At 38.4% G+C, this 14,905-nt stretch overlaps 1 protein-coding gene across 1 annotated transcript in view; it reads left to right on the forward strand.

Annotated features, from left to right (window-relative positions):
* The window catches only part of NRAP (nebulin related anchoring protein), a 66,540-nt gene that overhangs the window by 15,311 nt on the left and 36,324 nt on the right, over positions 1-14,905 (forward strand). Inside the window, exons 11-20 of the mRNA XM_033149635.1 lie at positions 626-742; positions 1,350-1,454; positions 3,449-3,553; positions 4,694-4,798; positions 7,814-7,893; positions 8,243-8,366; positions 8,550-8,667; positions 9,832-9,923; positions 10,899-11,096; positions 11,723-11,827. Of these exons, the coding sequence (XP_033005526.1) occupies positions 626-742; positions 1,350-1,454; positions 3,449-3,553; positions 4,694-4,798; positions 7,814-7,893; positions 8,243-8,366; positions 8,550-8,667; positions 9,832-9,923; positions 10,899-11,096; positions 11,723-11,827 (1,149 nt within the window). The remainder of the gene's footprint in view (positions 1-625; positions 743-1,349; positions 1,455-3,448; positions 3,554-4,693; positions 4,799-7,813; positions 7,894-8,242; positions 8,367-8,549; positions 8,668-9,831; positions 9,924-10,898; positions 11,097-11,722; positions 11,828-14,905) is intronic.

The raw sequence follows: 14,905 nt of genomic DNA on the forward strand, positions 1-14,905 counted from the left end.
ATCTATCTCTGAGTGGAAATGTAATATTAAATGCTGGGTAACTATTGAATTATTTAGTACTAGCTTAGTGTCCTGGCATCCCAGCTAATCTGCAGACATGAGTTCAAGCTTCTAATAATAACTCCAGTTAATATTAAAAGTTTTGGGCTGGCTGACTTCTGAAATGAGATGTGTTCCTATCACATAATCAGTCTGAATGAAACCAGTGACTGAACCAAGAGGAGTTTTGTGGCTGAACAGGGAATTAAAACCCAGAGCCCTCTGACCCCTAGTACAGCACTCTAACCACTACACCACACTGGTTCAAGTATTAATCATTGTATAATTATAGCTATTTGGGCAGTGATAGATTGTTAAACTTTTCTAAGTGGTAGTAAGTTCAAGGGCGGTCCTCTTTGTAAGGTTTCTTTCTTTGTAAAGGAGCAAGCTGGGGATCTACAGTGTGATGTATTTGTAATAACTGTTTCTTTATAAATATTTGAGCAGGGCATATAGGAAGCAACCAAATCCTTAAAGTGGGGCAGCAAAACCAGTTGCTGACTGTGGAGAAGCAGTAAAGAAAACTGAAAGTGTGGCCAGCCAGTAGCCATTATACCTTGATTTGATCCTGCCTTTTTCTTTCTAGATAAAATACAAGCAGGAATTTTCAAAGATGAAAGGAGCAGCTCACTATCATTCTCTTTCTGCCCAAGAAAACCTAGTTCTTAAGCAAGCCCAGAATGTGAACAAGTTGTACAGTGAGGTAAGAAAGCCAGATATAAATTTTGTCAGGACACCCACACTGGTTTGTCAGAGAAACAAATTGCATGGAATTTGTTGGGATTTACTGCATAAGCTGATGCGTGTCTACTCAGAAGTAAGTCCCATGGCGTTCATTGGTGCTTCTTCCTGGCTAAGTGTGGCCTTAAGCATTTAATTGAGATTGACATCACATCCACACCAAACAATCTGATTACTCCTATACCAGTTTAAAGTTATGGAGAATCCTGGGAATTGCCTTTTGTTAAGGGTAGGTCAGTGAGGCCAGCACTCTTGGCAAACTACAGTTCCCTTGAATTCTTCATGACTGCTTTAAATGTATGCCATGGATGTGAGCAGAATCCCAAGCAGGACTTTTGCCTTCCTGCCTCTCTTTGGAATATACACCATATCCTCATGGCATACAGGACATTTCAGATTTCTTTCATGCTGAGCAATGTGATGTTCGTCCCCTTTGTTTATTATGAGAGTGAGTATTGCTATGCAATAAAGCAGCTTCTTATTTCTCTTATTGCAGGATGTAACTGAAATACATAGCCAGCCGTTGAATATATTTTCACTTCTCACTGTTGTAAATTCTCATTTTGCAGGTGGGCTATAAGAAGGATATGGAAAGCAGCAAAGGCCACAGTATTAACTACTGCGAGACCCCTCAGTTCAGGAATGCTAGCAAGATCTCAAAATACACCAGTGATGTAAGTCCTCAGTCATTTGCATGCAGTTCTGAGAAAGCTTAATGTAGTCACTGTGGGAATCACAGTTTGTACATATGTGAATTCAAGATAAGAACAGGAAATCTGGGTAAAAACAGGGTTGGGTGTTTGAATTTAGAAATCTTTACAGGGAAGAAAAAGTACAATTAATTTATCAGTAATTCAATCAAACAGTTATTTGTTATTTGGAAATATTTATGGTCTGATCTCTGTTTCTTGGTGGGTTCTTAATACCACCAGGTCACCTCAGACAACACTGTTTGACTGCAAATTACAGAGCAGAATATGGACCAAGTCATCTGCTTATAACTTCAGATATAGGAAGATATTTTTGTTGCCTAGTGCATTATATTTCTGCAGTTGAATTCAACACATTATCCTTTATAAACAAAAGGCATCAGAGTAGCTACATTGCGCTTCTTAGCATGATTTTTTTTTTTGCTAAGTCCCTTTAAAATCAATGGAATTTAAGAATTAAGCTTGAAAATTAAACTTTCAGACACAGTGGAACCTCGGGTTCTGTACCGTCCTCCTTACGAATGCTTCGGGTTACGAGCTCCACTAACTCAGAAGTAGGTGTTCCGGGTAGCGAACTTTGCCCTGGGATGCGAGCAGAAGTTGCGCACCGGTGGCAGCAGGAGGCCCCATTAGCGAAAGCACGCCTCAGGTTAAGAACGGTTTCGGGTTAAGAACGGACCTGCAGAACGAATTAAGTTCGTAAATGGAGGTACCACTGTGTAGACATTATGCACTGGATAAGGCAAAATATCCTTAAAGGGCAGGGAAAAGTCAACCATAGCTACCCTAAATATGTTCTTGATAAACAATAAAGTTGAATTGCTTTCCATTTCTGTGCTGTGGCGCTAAAATAGGGAAGTTCTTTATGGGTGGGATTCACTATCACAAACATTCCACCTGCACAAACATATCAGCATCCTAGATGGGGCAATCCTTGCTCACCTCCTCCTGTGTGCTATTCTGTGCAGAGCTGCCCAATGGTAAGCAAGCAGGCCCTGCCTTAAGACCTTGCTATGGAAGGATTTGTTCACTGTATTTGGGGCCAAGGAGGAATTTTCCTTCAGACAAATTGGGTCTGTCTGGAGGTTTTGCCTACCTCATAGCATTTGTCACAACTTGATGGGAGATAAGACATTGGGGTGTATCCTATTTGGATGATGTGGTCAGAACCACCACCAGCCCAAGGAAGCAGGTTGTCCCATTAAAGGAATCTAGGGTGGAGATGTTTCTGTCCAGACACCCAGACTGGGGCTGATGCACCATGGCTGCATCCATGTGATCTTGGATACGCTCACCCTGATTTGGTGTGTGTCATAGGGCAATCCGCAACCTTGGATAACCCTGCCAAAAATAATCAACCAGCAGACGGGTTGGTTGATTCAGGATACACATACAATGTCTGCGCCAAAACCTGTTGCCCTCTGTAATCAATAAAGTTGTGGCCCATTTAATTTATTGAAATTCTACCAGCCTTGGGGTCACCATCTGCACCTTCACTGCCCATGGGCAGAAGTCCTTGTGTAGGGCTTCCATGGAGAGGGTTCATGAGGTGAATCCTGCCCTATGCCTTGCTCCACCCCCATCGTTCTGCACGGACACTGAGGTCCAGCCCGAGGGCCTTCTGGCAGTTCCCTCGCTGCAAGAAGCCAAGTTACAGGGAACCAGGCAGAGGGCCTTCTCGGTAGTGGCACCCACCCTGTGGAACGCCCTCCCACCAGATGTCAAAGAGAAAAACAACTACCAGACTTTTAGAAGACATCTGAAGACAGCCCTGTTTAGGGAATCTTTTAATGTTTAATAAATTATTGTATTTTAACATTCTGTTGGAAGCTGCCCAGAGGGGCTGGGAAAACCCAGCCAGATGGGCGGGGTATAAATAATAATAATAATAATAATAATCATTGCAATATAAAAGAAGAAACTTCTGTGTCTGAGAGGAGGCTTGTTTTTGTATGCAGCTCAAGTACAGAGAGCATTACCAGAACCAGAAAGGTCATTATGAAGGAGTTGGCATAGACAGGCGCACAGCACATGCCATGAAGGTTGGAAGTCTGGCAAGCAACGTAAGTTGTTGTAAATGCTTCGGCAATATACTATTTTGATACAGCTTCTCATCTTAGTACGGTCAAATGAAGGATAGCTATAGGCTTTACTTCTGGGGAGGTGAAAGCATGAGCAGGAAATATGAAAATGGGAAAAAATTGTGTTTGTAAATAATATTGAACTACCTATACTCTACCAGTGAACTTTCCATGAATTGGACAGCATGCCTGCATTGTGTTGCTGGATCACTGGTGTAATATTATGGTTTGCAGCTTTTTACTTACACATCAGGTAGCACAACTCTCCATAGGATTTAACTAAACAAACTTAACACACACACACACACACACACACAATTAATGCAGATTAATTGTGAGCTATGGGATTGGGCCTTAAGAGGCTTGTGTATTGTATTGTTCTGCAGCAGACTGGGCATTTTTTGCTATTGGTTGTTAAGGTCACACAACATCTTCCAGCGCCCATGCCATTTGTCTTGGTTTATTTATTATTGGTTTATTTATTATTAGGTTCACTGGGGTGCCATTTCATTATTTGTTACTTTTATTTATAAAATTTGCTACACACTTTTCATTATAAAATAATCCCAAAGTAGGGTCCAATAAAGAATAAAACACAATAAAATCACACCATCTGTAAAGTAGGTAGGAGTATGCACACAGTAAAATAACCATCACAGCATGCAGTGACATAGGTTCAACTAAAATCCTAGATGAATAAATAGTTGGCATCAAAAGCTTGTAAGGTTCTGTGCCAACTGTATCTTAAGGGGAAGGGAGTTCCTGTACTGAATGATGGGTGCCTGTGTTGAGACATTGTGTCTTGAAATGCGTTATTTGAAGCTCTGTGAGAAGCGCAAAAAGTAAGCATGAAGATAAAAGCAATGTGTCACAGGTGGAAGTTAAGGTAATGTTTCTGTGGTTGGCACTGGATTAATTGTGCAGCTGAAAAAGAATCAATTAGCAGTTAAACTATGCAAATAATTTCATTTTCTTTGGCATTGATGCCACTGAATTTACTTTGTTGCTTGTGTTTAATATTAATATTACTGGGTTTTTTTTTCCTTTTTCTCTTGTCTGATAATTATTCAGAACAAATGACAGCTTAAAAAAAGTTGATTCTTTTTGTTCTCCTTCTTCCAGATAGCCTATAAATCTGATTACACACACGATGATGTTGACTACAATTACCCAGCTACCCTCACTCCTTCATACCAGACAACAAGGAAGCTGATCCCTTTGAAAGATGTAAATAGCCTTCTGAATTCTCACCCTTCTGCTTGCATGGGATGGAGTATGATTTGCAGTCTGTATAAGGCAGTAATTTAATTACGGTGGCAAATATAGCTCATGATAACAGTGCCCTGAAAGAAAGAGATAAAAGTTGTTTTCCAGTTGGTAGACTCATAAATTCTCAGGGCACTGGAAATGAGATATCTAACCTCCTGCATTTAGCCGTACTTGTGTCAATCCTGTTCTTGTTAGTTGTAATCCCAAAGTGATTACAGTAATCCCACAATTTGCATCCATTTAACTTGTGTGCATTCAGCTTTACATATGTGACAAAAAAATTGAAAACCAAAAAGGGCATGGAAAGGGGGAAGGGTTTCGGGGAAAATTACTTTTGCAATCCTACCCGCCGTAGAACCCAATGGGTTTTGACTATGTGCAATTTTGGATTTATGAGCAATCTCCAGAACCTAACCCCTGCATAGCTTGCAGGTCTACCGAACTACTGCTTCCCATAGTGGTAGTTCTGCACTACAAAACGTATATTGGTTTTATACTAATTTAACAACCACTTCCGAAAAAGGACTTGGACTGCAATCTTAACCCCACCCATCTGAGAGTAAGTCCCTTTGAATTCAGTATGACTTACTTCTGAATAGATATGGTTTACATTTATTTATTCCCCTGTTTACATTTATATCCTACTTTTCTAACCCCTTGGGACTCGGGCTAGCATACACCGAGTTTTCAGGCAGTCTCCCATCCAGAATCAGATTTGCTTAGTTCCAGAAAGATTTTTGCATCTTGTGTCTTTAGAGCATGCCATGAGAAATATATTTGGGTGAAAGTGGTGTGAATTCTCTTAAAATTCCTTACACCCCCATACTGACCCACAGGTCCCAGGATTCCCTGACGATAGGAAAAGAGTCATTAACTCTCACTTCAAAGAGCAAAAACAAGGGATTAGTTATAGCCTTATTTCCCTCTTTCTGGTCAATTCCTATCTTTTCATGTTACACCTGACTAGAAAGAGCATACATCAGAGTATCTGATGGCATGCACTAAGGTTCGGTTGAAAAACACCTCTGCACATTCCTAAGGGATCCCCATCTGTTGTGTGAGGATGAATTTCACATAGGACAAAACAGGCTTTGCAGGTTTTGCCTTTTTAACCTTATTGATTATCTGTAGACCACTGGTGCTACATATTTCCGATGTTTACTTTATTCCACTGGGAACAGGATCAATACTAAGGCTATAGCTACATCACAGATGTAAACTGGAGAACAGCCATTACTTTTATTATATCTGGGCATTGAAGCTTAGGAAACCATTGTGCCAAATAAGCTTCCTGCCATTTCAAACCTTGGTCCATTTAGCACAGCACTGTCAGCACTGGGGATGCCAGGGATTGAACCTTTTGCATGTTCTACCACTTAGCATTTCACATAACTCCTCATTTATTTAGAAGGTTAAAAAAAATACCCTTTACACATACTAAATTAAGGTTACCAGGTGTCCCCGATTCCCGGGGACAATCCCCGGATTTACAAATCAGTCCCCTGACAAAATCCATCTATTTAGTAGGAAGTTGAAAAGTGTCCCTGGATTCATTGAAAAAAATCTGGTAACCTTATTCTAAATTACACTAAGAATTCAAAGGTAGTTAAGAGGAGATTTTATGGGGTCAACAACTCGGTCATGTGCTTTGCTACGCTAGCAGAGCAGTCCACACAAGAGTGGAGTTGTATTAGATATGGAGAGAAAAATGTTACGTGTATAGCTTTCAATTACAGCCCTGCACCTCAAGTTTAATCAAGCCCTAGGTATGTGCAGTTTGAGTGACAGCAGGAGTGACCATGCAGAGAGCTGTACAGAGTTCCTTTATAACTAGAATTCGTAGAGGAGAGGATTTCAGAGTTGCAGCATGACACTTGAGGATCAATAAAGTGGCAGCTGTTGAAATGTCCTGTTCTACACAAGTGGTTTTCATAGCCACAGTTCCTTTTCCACAAAACAAAAACAACTGTTTTACTAGAGAGTCCTGCCCTTCTTTCCAGCTAGTCATCTTTCAACCATGTACAGCCAGCCCAAATTTCATCATTGTTTCATCCACTTAAAACAAAACAAAACAAAACGTGGAATATCAGTAGAAAATTGCATTGAACGCTCCAGATCATCTGCTGACGTGAGAACCGGACATCAAAACAGAAACAATGAATTAATTGTTTCAGTTACAGTATACTGATCATATTAGATAAGTTATACATTTATTAATGGAAGATATGTAAGAATGGACTCCATAGCATCAAATAAAATTTGGATGCCACAGCCCCCCCCTTTTTAAAAAGGGAATGTGGGGGGAAAAACCTCTCACTAAATCAAGCTACTTTAAAGTGGCATGCAATTTGCATTTAGTGAGAAGTAATTAAACTAGGGCAAATATTAATTAAAAGCCTGCCGAGAATAATAATTGTATCCTGTAGTGTAACATGGAGGTCTTTGGGAAGAATAAGCTTAAAGGAAAACCTCACCATGACATTTTATCTTGCATATGTGGATTTAATATACTGCTTTGTATGGTTCGTATTGTTACTGCTGCCTTCATATATTAGCAAGTGTGTGGGCTCTGACCTTATCAGTCACTGACGTTGAAATAACGTTTTTTGCCTTATTAAGATTTTTCATGACACTCTGCATATATATCTTTTATTTAATGATTTCCCTTTATATTTTAAATATTTAAAACCATAATTTAACACAATTGACAAGGCTAACCAATTAAAAAGGCTGGCAAATAAAAGTGAGCAAGAGACAGAAAGAAAGCTGTAATTTTATATAAATACCAGACCAATGAAATTACACTGTAGTTTTTTTAAAAAAAAACCCCACAGGATTTCTGCTTTTGGTTAACTGCTGCGAATATTCTAGATAACAATATATTTGCCATTTGTAGTAAAAGCTACCTTGAGAATTGCTTTACTAAACTTTTTGTGGTAGTCATAATGTGTTTTTCTCCATTTTTTAATTTAGGTAAACTATAAGCAAAGTATAGACAAGCTGAAATACAGCTCTGTTACCAGCACACCTCAGATTGTTCAAGCGAAAATCATGCTCAGCAGCTAGTGATGTAAGTCCTATTTCCATTGCACCTCAACGCATGAGAAGTATTACATAAATAAGAAGGTGTCTTGCAGTTGTCCCATGGATAACATTTTGTAAGTAAAAAGGCATTCTGGGGAGTCAATTTCAGAGCCTCCCTTAAGAAGTATTGCAGCCTCAAATTAGGCAGATTTATTTTTATTATTGTTCAGACATTTCTTGGGGGGGGGGAAAGCGAGGGAGTAGTCATAGTCACTCTTTGATTAATTTCAGATTTTATTTCCTAACGACTTTTTAAGAGTAGCTTTTAACATTAACACTCCTTGCAGTAAATACCATTGTATTTGACATGTTGAATAGCTTTTTGATTGTTTGGCAGCTGAACTACCGAGCCCAGTATGAGAAAACCAAAACACAATATACTTTTGCCACAGGATGTCCCACAGTTAGTCAAGGCCAAGCCAATGCGGAATTATACAGTGAGGTAAGGGAACCTACAAATATATATTTGCATAATATATCCAAATATGTGATTTTCATTAGAAGCATAAGTCACGTGCTACACTAGCTGATTTTATAGTTTGTTGAGCGAAGTGCCTGCTAGTTTTTTTTTTTTTGCCTGTCTTTATTCACATTAATGACTTATTAATGTATTTCCTTCCCTCAGATTAAGTATAAGAAGGCTGGCAGAAAAAGCAGGGGCCATGGCTTTGAAATGAATTTGGATTCCATGTCTTTCCTCGCTGCCAAAGCTTCAGGGGATCTTGCCAGTGATGTAGGTTATACGTATTTATCTAGGGCATATTACTAAGAGATGTCTGCATAATATAGAGAAATGAAAGCATGTTGAGTTGGGGCTTTAAGTTGGAAATTTCCTTTAAAAAATAATCTGTCACAAACTCTGATAAGCTAACGGAGAAATGTAATAACATTCTAGTTATCTGACTTACCTTAGTGTTTGAAAGTGGCTCTTATAAGTGCCTAAAACCTAAAATAATAATTATAAAGTGAATATATTTCCAGATTGGAAAATTCGACCTGCTGCTTAATGGGGCCCGTGATGCTTTCATCCTTAAGGGCCAAAGAATGGGTGGCATCCATTGTTGCAAGAGCAGGTTTTCAATCACCCAATGGAATTTCCCCTTCCTCATCTCAGCCTTGCCTCTCTGATCTGCTCTGGATAGTTGCTCAGGCCTGCTGAGCAGATTCGGAGTGCACAGGTGGCTGCAAGGAGGAGGAGAGGAAGGGAAAGCCCTGTTGCCTGAGAAGAAATGTGTTGTCCTTGAGGAGGGACACATATGTAAGTCGCCCGTTTTCCTCCATTTACAATATATTCAAACAGTGTAATTCTGTACAGTTGTACCTTGGTTGTCAAACGCCTTGGTACTCGGACATTTTGGCTCCCAAATGCTGCAAACCTGGAAGTGAGTGTTCCGTTTGCGAACATTTTTTGGAAGCCAAACGTCCAACATGGCTTCTGCGGTTTCCGATTGAGTGCCAGAAGCTCCTGCAGCCAATCAGAAGCTGCAACTTGGTTTTCGAATTGTTCCGGGAGTCGAACAGACCTCCCAGAACGGATTAATTTTGACAACAAAGGTACCACTGTAGCCTGCTTTATTTCACTTATATTTACTTTTAAGGCTATATTTTCTAGACATTGTTACTACCTATATATCCATACAAGATTAACTTACTTTCCTTTGCGGTTATTTGAAGAATCTAACATTTCCCAGAGTAATCTCTCTATTTCTTCCCACATTAGTTTAGTTGTTCCTTTTGAGCTTTTTTGGTTTGTTTGTTTTTTGCTATAGTTTAAAATGCAACAGAAAGTACCACTTGGCAAAACCGGAAGAGATTTGAGCAGTTGGCTTTCCGTTTTTGTCAGTAGAGAAAATTTAAGGGAAAGGTCCTTCTTTATGTTGCCTATTTTCTCTAAACAGATTAAATACAAGAAGAATATGAGAGAACGAAAGGAAAAGCAATGGCAACCAAAGATTCAAGACTTCTTCACTCTTTACAAGTAGCCAAAATGAGCAGTGAGGTAATGACTTCCCAATACTATTTTAAATTTTGTTATTATGATGAAACTCCTACTCTCATTATTACCTTGGGATTTATATATCCTTTACTGCACATAGTAAAAAATAATACCTCTTCCTGTTGTATCTGGTAAGAAGGTGGTTGTAGAAAACTCATGGTTATGCGAGCAGAAGCATGTCACAGACTCATTAACAACCCTCCCCTTCCAGGCCCTTCCAGTTTCTCCCCTTCTTTTCCTGGCCATCTGGACCATCGCTTGCTATGGTTATTGCCAATAAAGAACTAAAAAAGAAAAATGGGTCCTTCAATGCTTGTCAAAGCTGTTGCAACTTATTGTTGTAACAGAAAATAATAAACATACCCTTAAAATGGTTCACCTTAATCAGGGTTTGCAAAACCAACCATGGTTAGCAGCAACAGAGATGTAATGTTGCACCGTGGTTAACAGTTGTGAATAGATTCACACAGGTGAGTGGAGAGGGAGAAAGTGCATGCGGTCACTTTGCACTCTTAATCTCTTGAGCATGTTTAGAAAATTGATCTTGTTGGTTTCTGCACCAGCCCTAGTTACAAGAAATATTGCATTGAAATCAGTGGGATTACATCTAGATTATATACTTTAATGTAAAGTGAACACCACACATTTTGTGTGTGGAAATATAGCATAAAACATTTACACTCTATATAAATAATGATAATGAATGATAAATGTATGCTGAGTGACACTGAAAAACAGTGATCCACTACAGATATCTGAAAGAAACATTCACAACCATGGCATTAAGGTTGGATCAGAACTTTAAGCCTCAATCAGGGAAGCATGAATCTGTATATAGTAGTTACATGCTAAAGAGTAAGACTGTTGGAAAAATCACCTGTTGTGTATATATAGTAGAGATGGTTGCTATTATTCTCCTGCTGTTTTCCCCTATACTCTTTTATACAATGTTGAATGCAATGTTTTGATATTCCCTAGATTGCATATAAAAAAGAATCTGAGAAGAATAAAGCTCATTTCCACTTACCAATGGACATGGTAAACTTTGAACATGCCAAGAAGGCCCAGACTCTGGCTAGTGACCTCGACTATAGGAAGAAATTTCATGAATATACGGTGGTTCCAGAAGACCTAAAGACACAGTGGGCCAAAAAAGCCTATGGACTACAGAGTGAGGTAGGAGCAGAGGTCGAAAGCTGATGATGGCAGTGGTGTTACCAGAATTTATTGACTACAAGGGTAACCAATGTGGTGCCTTCCAGATGTTGCTGTTATCCCCAGCCAGCAAGACCAATGGGCAGGGATGAAGGAAATTGTGGTCCAAGAACATCTGGAGGGCAACTTGTTAGCTACTATTGTTTCTGAGTAGCTCAACTCTTTGTCATTACAAGCCAGATATTACAGTGTATTAAACCAATCCATGGGGTCTCATGTGGGAATGCAGATAACTCAAATGTCAAATTCAATCCAATTTAAATTTTGTCCAATAGAAAATATTAACTTTCAGTGGAAAGACTTTGCAGGGAGATAGCTTTAAGCAGAGCTCTAATGCTTGCCATCAGTATTTGTGTGGAAGAGAATTTGTGGGTAATACCAAAGGCTATAACTTGAAGACTTGTCACCCGTGGCTGGCAAATTCATGTCTTTTTGTGAAACAACTACCGGTATATCTACCTACCTTTGGTTGATTATTTGGGACGGGGCTTACCTGCCTCCCCAAATAATATTTTATTCAAGTTGTTAGCCCTGCTGCCTACCTACCTAATCAGTCTGTGAAATAATGAGCTTTCTTTTGTCTTCAGCTTCAGTACAAGACAGACCTTACGTGGATGAAGGGAGTTGGGTGGATAGCAGATGGGAGTCTCAATATTGAGCAAGCAAAGAAAGCAGGAGAACTTATTAGTGAGGTATGTCTCTTGATTTTACTGTTAAGTATAATAAAATCTGGCAGAACCTTCATGGAAGATGGAAGCAGACAGAAATATTTGAAAATATGGCACTATATTATAATTTTTTTTTTTGCAAATTCTTTTTATTTTCAATCAAAAGAAATAAACACTCACAAGTCGTCATACAAATGTTCACAATGTTACATAAACTCCGCCGAGTTTTTTGGACTTCCTTCCTTCTTTACTCTGGTTTTCTAATTTTTCATCTTTCACTCGCTTTACCTTCTTTTATACATGTTTTGTTTTCTTGTTGTAGTTATATCTCTTACCATGTTTTCCCTCTGCTGCAAGATTTCTTTCATACCTGTAAATGCCTTCAGATTTTATATTCTTTCATATAGTTTATAAATTTACTCCACTCCATTTGAAACCTCTGATCTCTTTGCTCTCTTATTTTTCCAGTTAATTTCGCCAATTCTGCATATTCTAACAATTTCCTTTTCCAATCATCTATTGTAGGTACTTCTTTTACTTTCCAATTTTGCGCCAGTAACATTCGTGCCGCAGTGGTGGCATATAAAAAGAATTTTTGGTCTTCCTTTTTAATCTCCTCCCCTACTAAGCCAATTAGGAAGGCTTCCGGTTTTTTAATGAATGTATATTTAAGTATTTTCTTTAGTTCATTATAGATTGTTTCCCAAAACTTTTTAACCTTTTCACATGTCCACCACATGTGGTAAAATTCTCCATCTTTCGTTTCACATTTCCAACATTTTTTATCGTACTTCCTATACATTTTTGCTAATCTTACCGGCGTTAAGTACCATCGGTACATCATTTTCATGATGTTTTCTTTTAAAGTTATGCAGGCTGTAAATTTCATATGCTCTTTCCAAAGTTTTTCCCACATTTCCAATTGTATATTATGACCCACATCCATAGCCCATTTCACCATTACCTCCTTCACTTCTTCATCCTTTGTATACCATTCTAGGAAATAGTTATACATTTTTGAGAGTAATTTCTCCTTTCCTTCTAATATTTCCATCTGGAATTTCGATTTTCTGATGTCAAAACCACCTCTTCTTTTATCCTCATTGAATAGATTAAACACCTGGTGGTACTGGATCCACCCAGTCAAGTTTCCTGCCACCTGGTCATACGGTTTTATTTTCCACCCTTTTTCTGTTTCAATTAATAAATCCTCATAAGTTATCCAATTCTCTTCTTCTGTATAAATTTTTTTTATTGTCAATATCTCTGTGGGGGACAACCATCTAGGTGTTTTCCTTTCTACCAAATCTTTATGCCTTTGCCACACCTCATACAGTGGTTTTCTGAATACATGTGCCAGAAATTCTTTATGAACTCTCACTTTGTCCTGCCAGAGGTAGGCATGCCATCCATACCTGTTGTTGAAGCCTTCCAGGTCTAACAACTCTTTATCTTTCAACACTATCCATTCTTTTAACCAAATCATGCACGCAGATTCATAATAAATTTTTATATCTGGCAGTCCAAACCCTCCTCTCTCTTTTTTATCTATCAATAATTTGTGTTTAATCCTCGGGCGTTTGCCCTGCCAGATAAATTTTGACAAATTTTTCTGCCATTCTTTTAACTGACTTGTTCCCTTAATAACTGGTACCATTTGAAAGAGAAATAAGAGTTTTGGTAGAACCATCATTTTAACACTTGCTATTCTTCCCCACAGTGATAGGTTTAATTTGTTCCAAATTTCTAAATCCTTTTTAATTTCTTTCCATGTTGGGTCATAATTATCACTAAATAAATTTATATTTTTTGGAGACAACCAGATTCCCAGATATTTTACCTTTTTAACGATCAAAATGCCATATTTTTCTTGTATTTCTTCGATTTCCTTTTTATCTAGATTTTTAACCAATATCTTTGTTTTCCCTTTATTTAGCTTAAAGCCAGCTAACTTTCCGAACTCCTCCATCACTTCTAACACTTTCCCCAGACTTTGTGTTGGTTCCTCCAGTGTCACCACCATATCATCCGCGAATGCTTTCACTTTAAATTCTCTTTTACCGATCTTAATTCCCTTAATATTTCTTGTATCCCTTATCTTATTTGCTAAGATTTCCAAAACGATGATAAATAAAAGCGGTGATATCCGGCAACCCTGTCTTGTGCCTTTTGTTATCCCAAACTTGTCTGTTAGTGTGCCATTGATCACCAATTTTGCCGTTTGTTCTTTGTAAATGGCCAATATCCCATTCATGAATTCAGCTCCCACCTCCATCTTTCTTAAAGTCTTTATCATAAACTGCCATGATACATTGTCGAATGCCTTTTCGGCATCGACAAAGACCAAGGCTGCTTTCTTGTCTATTTTTAGATCCAGATATTCAATTAGATCGACAATTGTTCTAATGTTGTTTTTCATTTGGCGTCCAGGGAGGAACCCCATTTGATCTTTATGAATTATTGTGTTTAAGACTTTTTTCAACCTCCCTGCCAATATGTCTGTAAATAATTTATAATCTAAATTCAATAATGAGATCGGCCGATAATTTTTCACATTCAACAAATCTGTGCCTTGTTTGGGGATCAACGTCACAAATGCCTCTTTCCAGGAGTCCGGAACCTTTCCACTGGTTAAGATCTTATTCATCACTTCCAATAATCTTGGTATTAGTTGCGGTGCCAAATCTTTATAATATTTAGCCGAAAGGCCGTCAGGGCCTGGGGCTTTCCCCCCTTTTAATTTCTGTATTGCACATTTCAATTCTTCCTCTATAATTGGGGCATTTAGTTGTTCTTGGTCTTCTTTTGAGATTTTCTTTGGTTTATTCTCTTCTAGATATAAATCCATTTCTTCTTCCTTCTCTTGCTCCCTCTGGTACAAGTTCTTATAAAACTCCTGAAAAGCGTTTCTGATTTCTTTTGGATTATCTGTCACAACTTCTTCTTTTTTAATTTTATTTATTATGTTCTGCTCTTGTCTTTTTTTAAGCTGCCATGCTAATAATTTTCCTGATTTATTTGCATGTTCAAAATTCTTTTGCTGCAGCCATTTTAACTTCCATTCGATCTCCTGATTTATCAATGTATCAAATTGATTTTTTA

This window comes from Lacerta agilis, chromosome 5 (genome assembly GCF_009819535.1).
Source record: "Lacerta agilis isolate rLacAgi1 chromosome 5, rLacAgi1.pri, whole genome shotgun sequence".
Taxonomy (NCBI): domain Eukaryota; kingdom Metazoa; phylum Chordata; class Lepidosauria; order Squamata; family Lacertidae; genus Lacerta; species Lacerta agilis.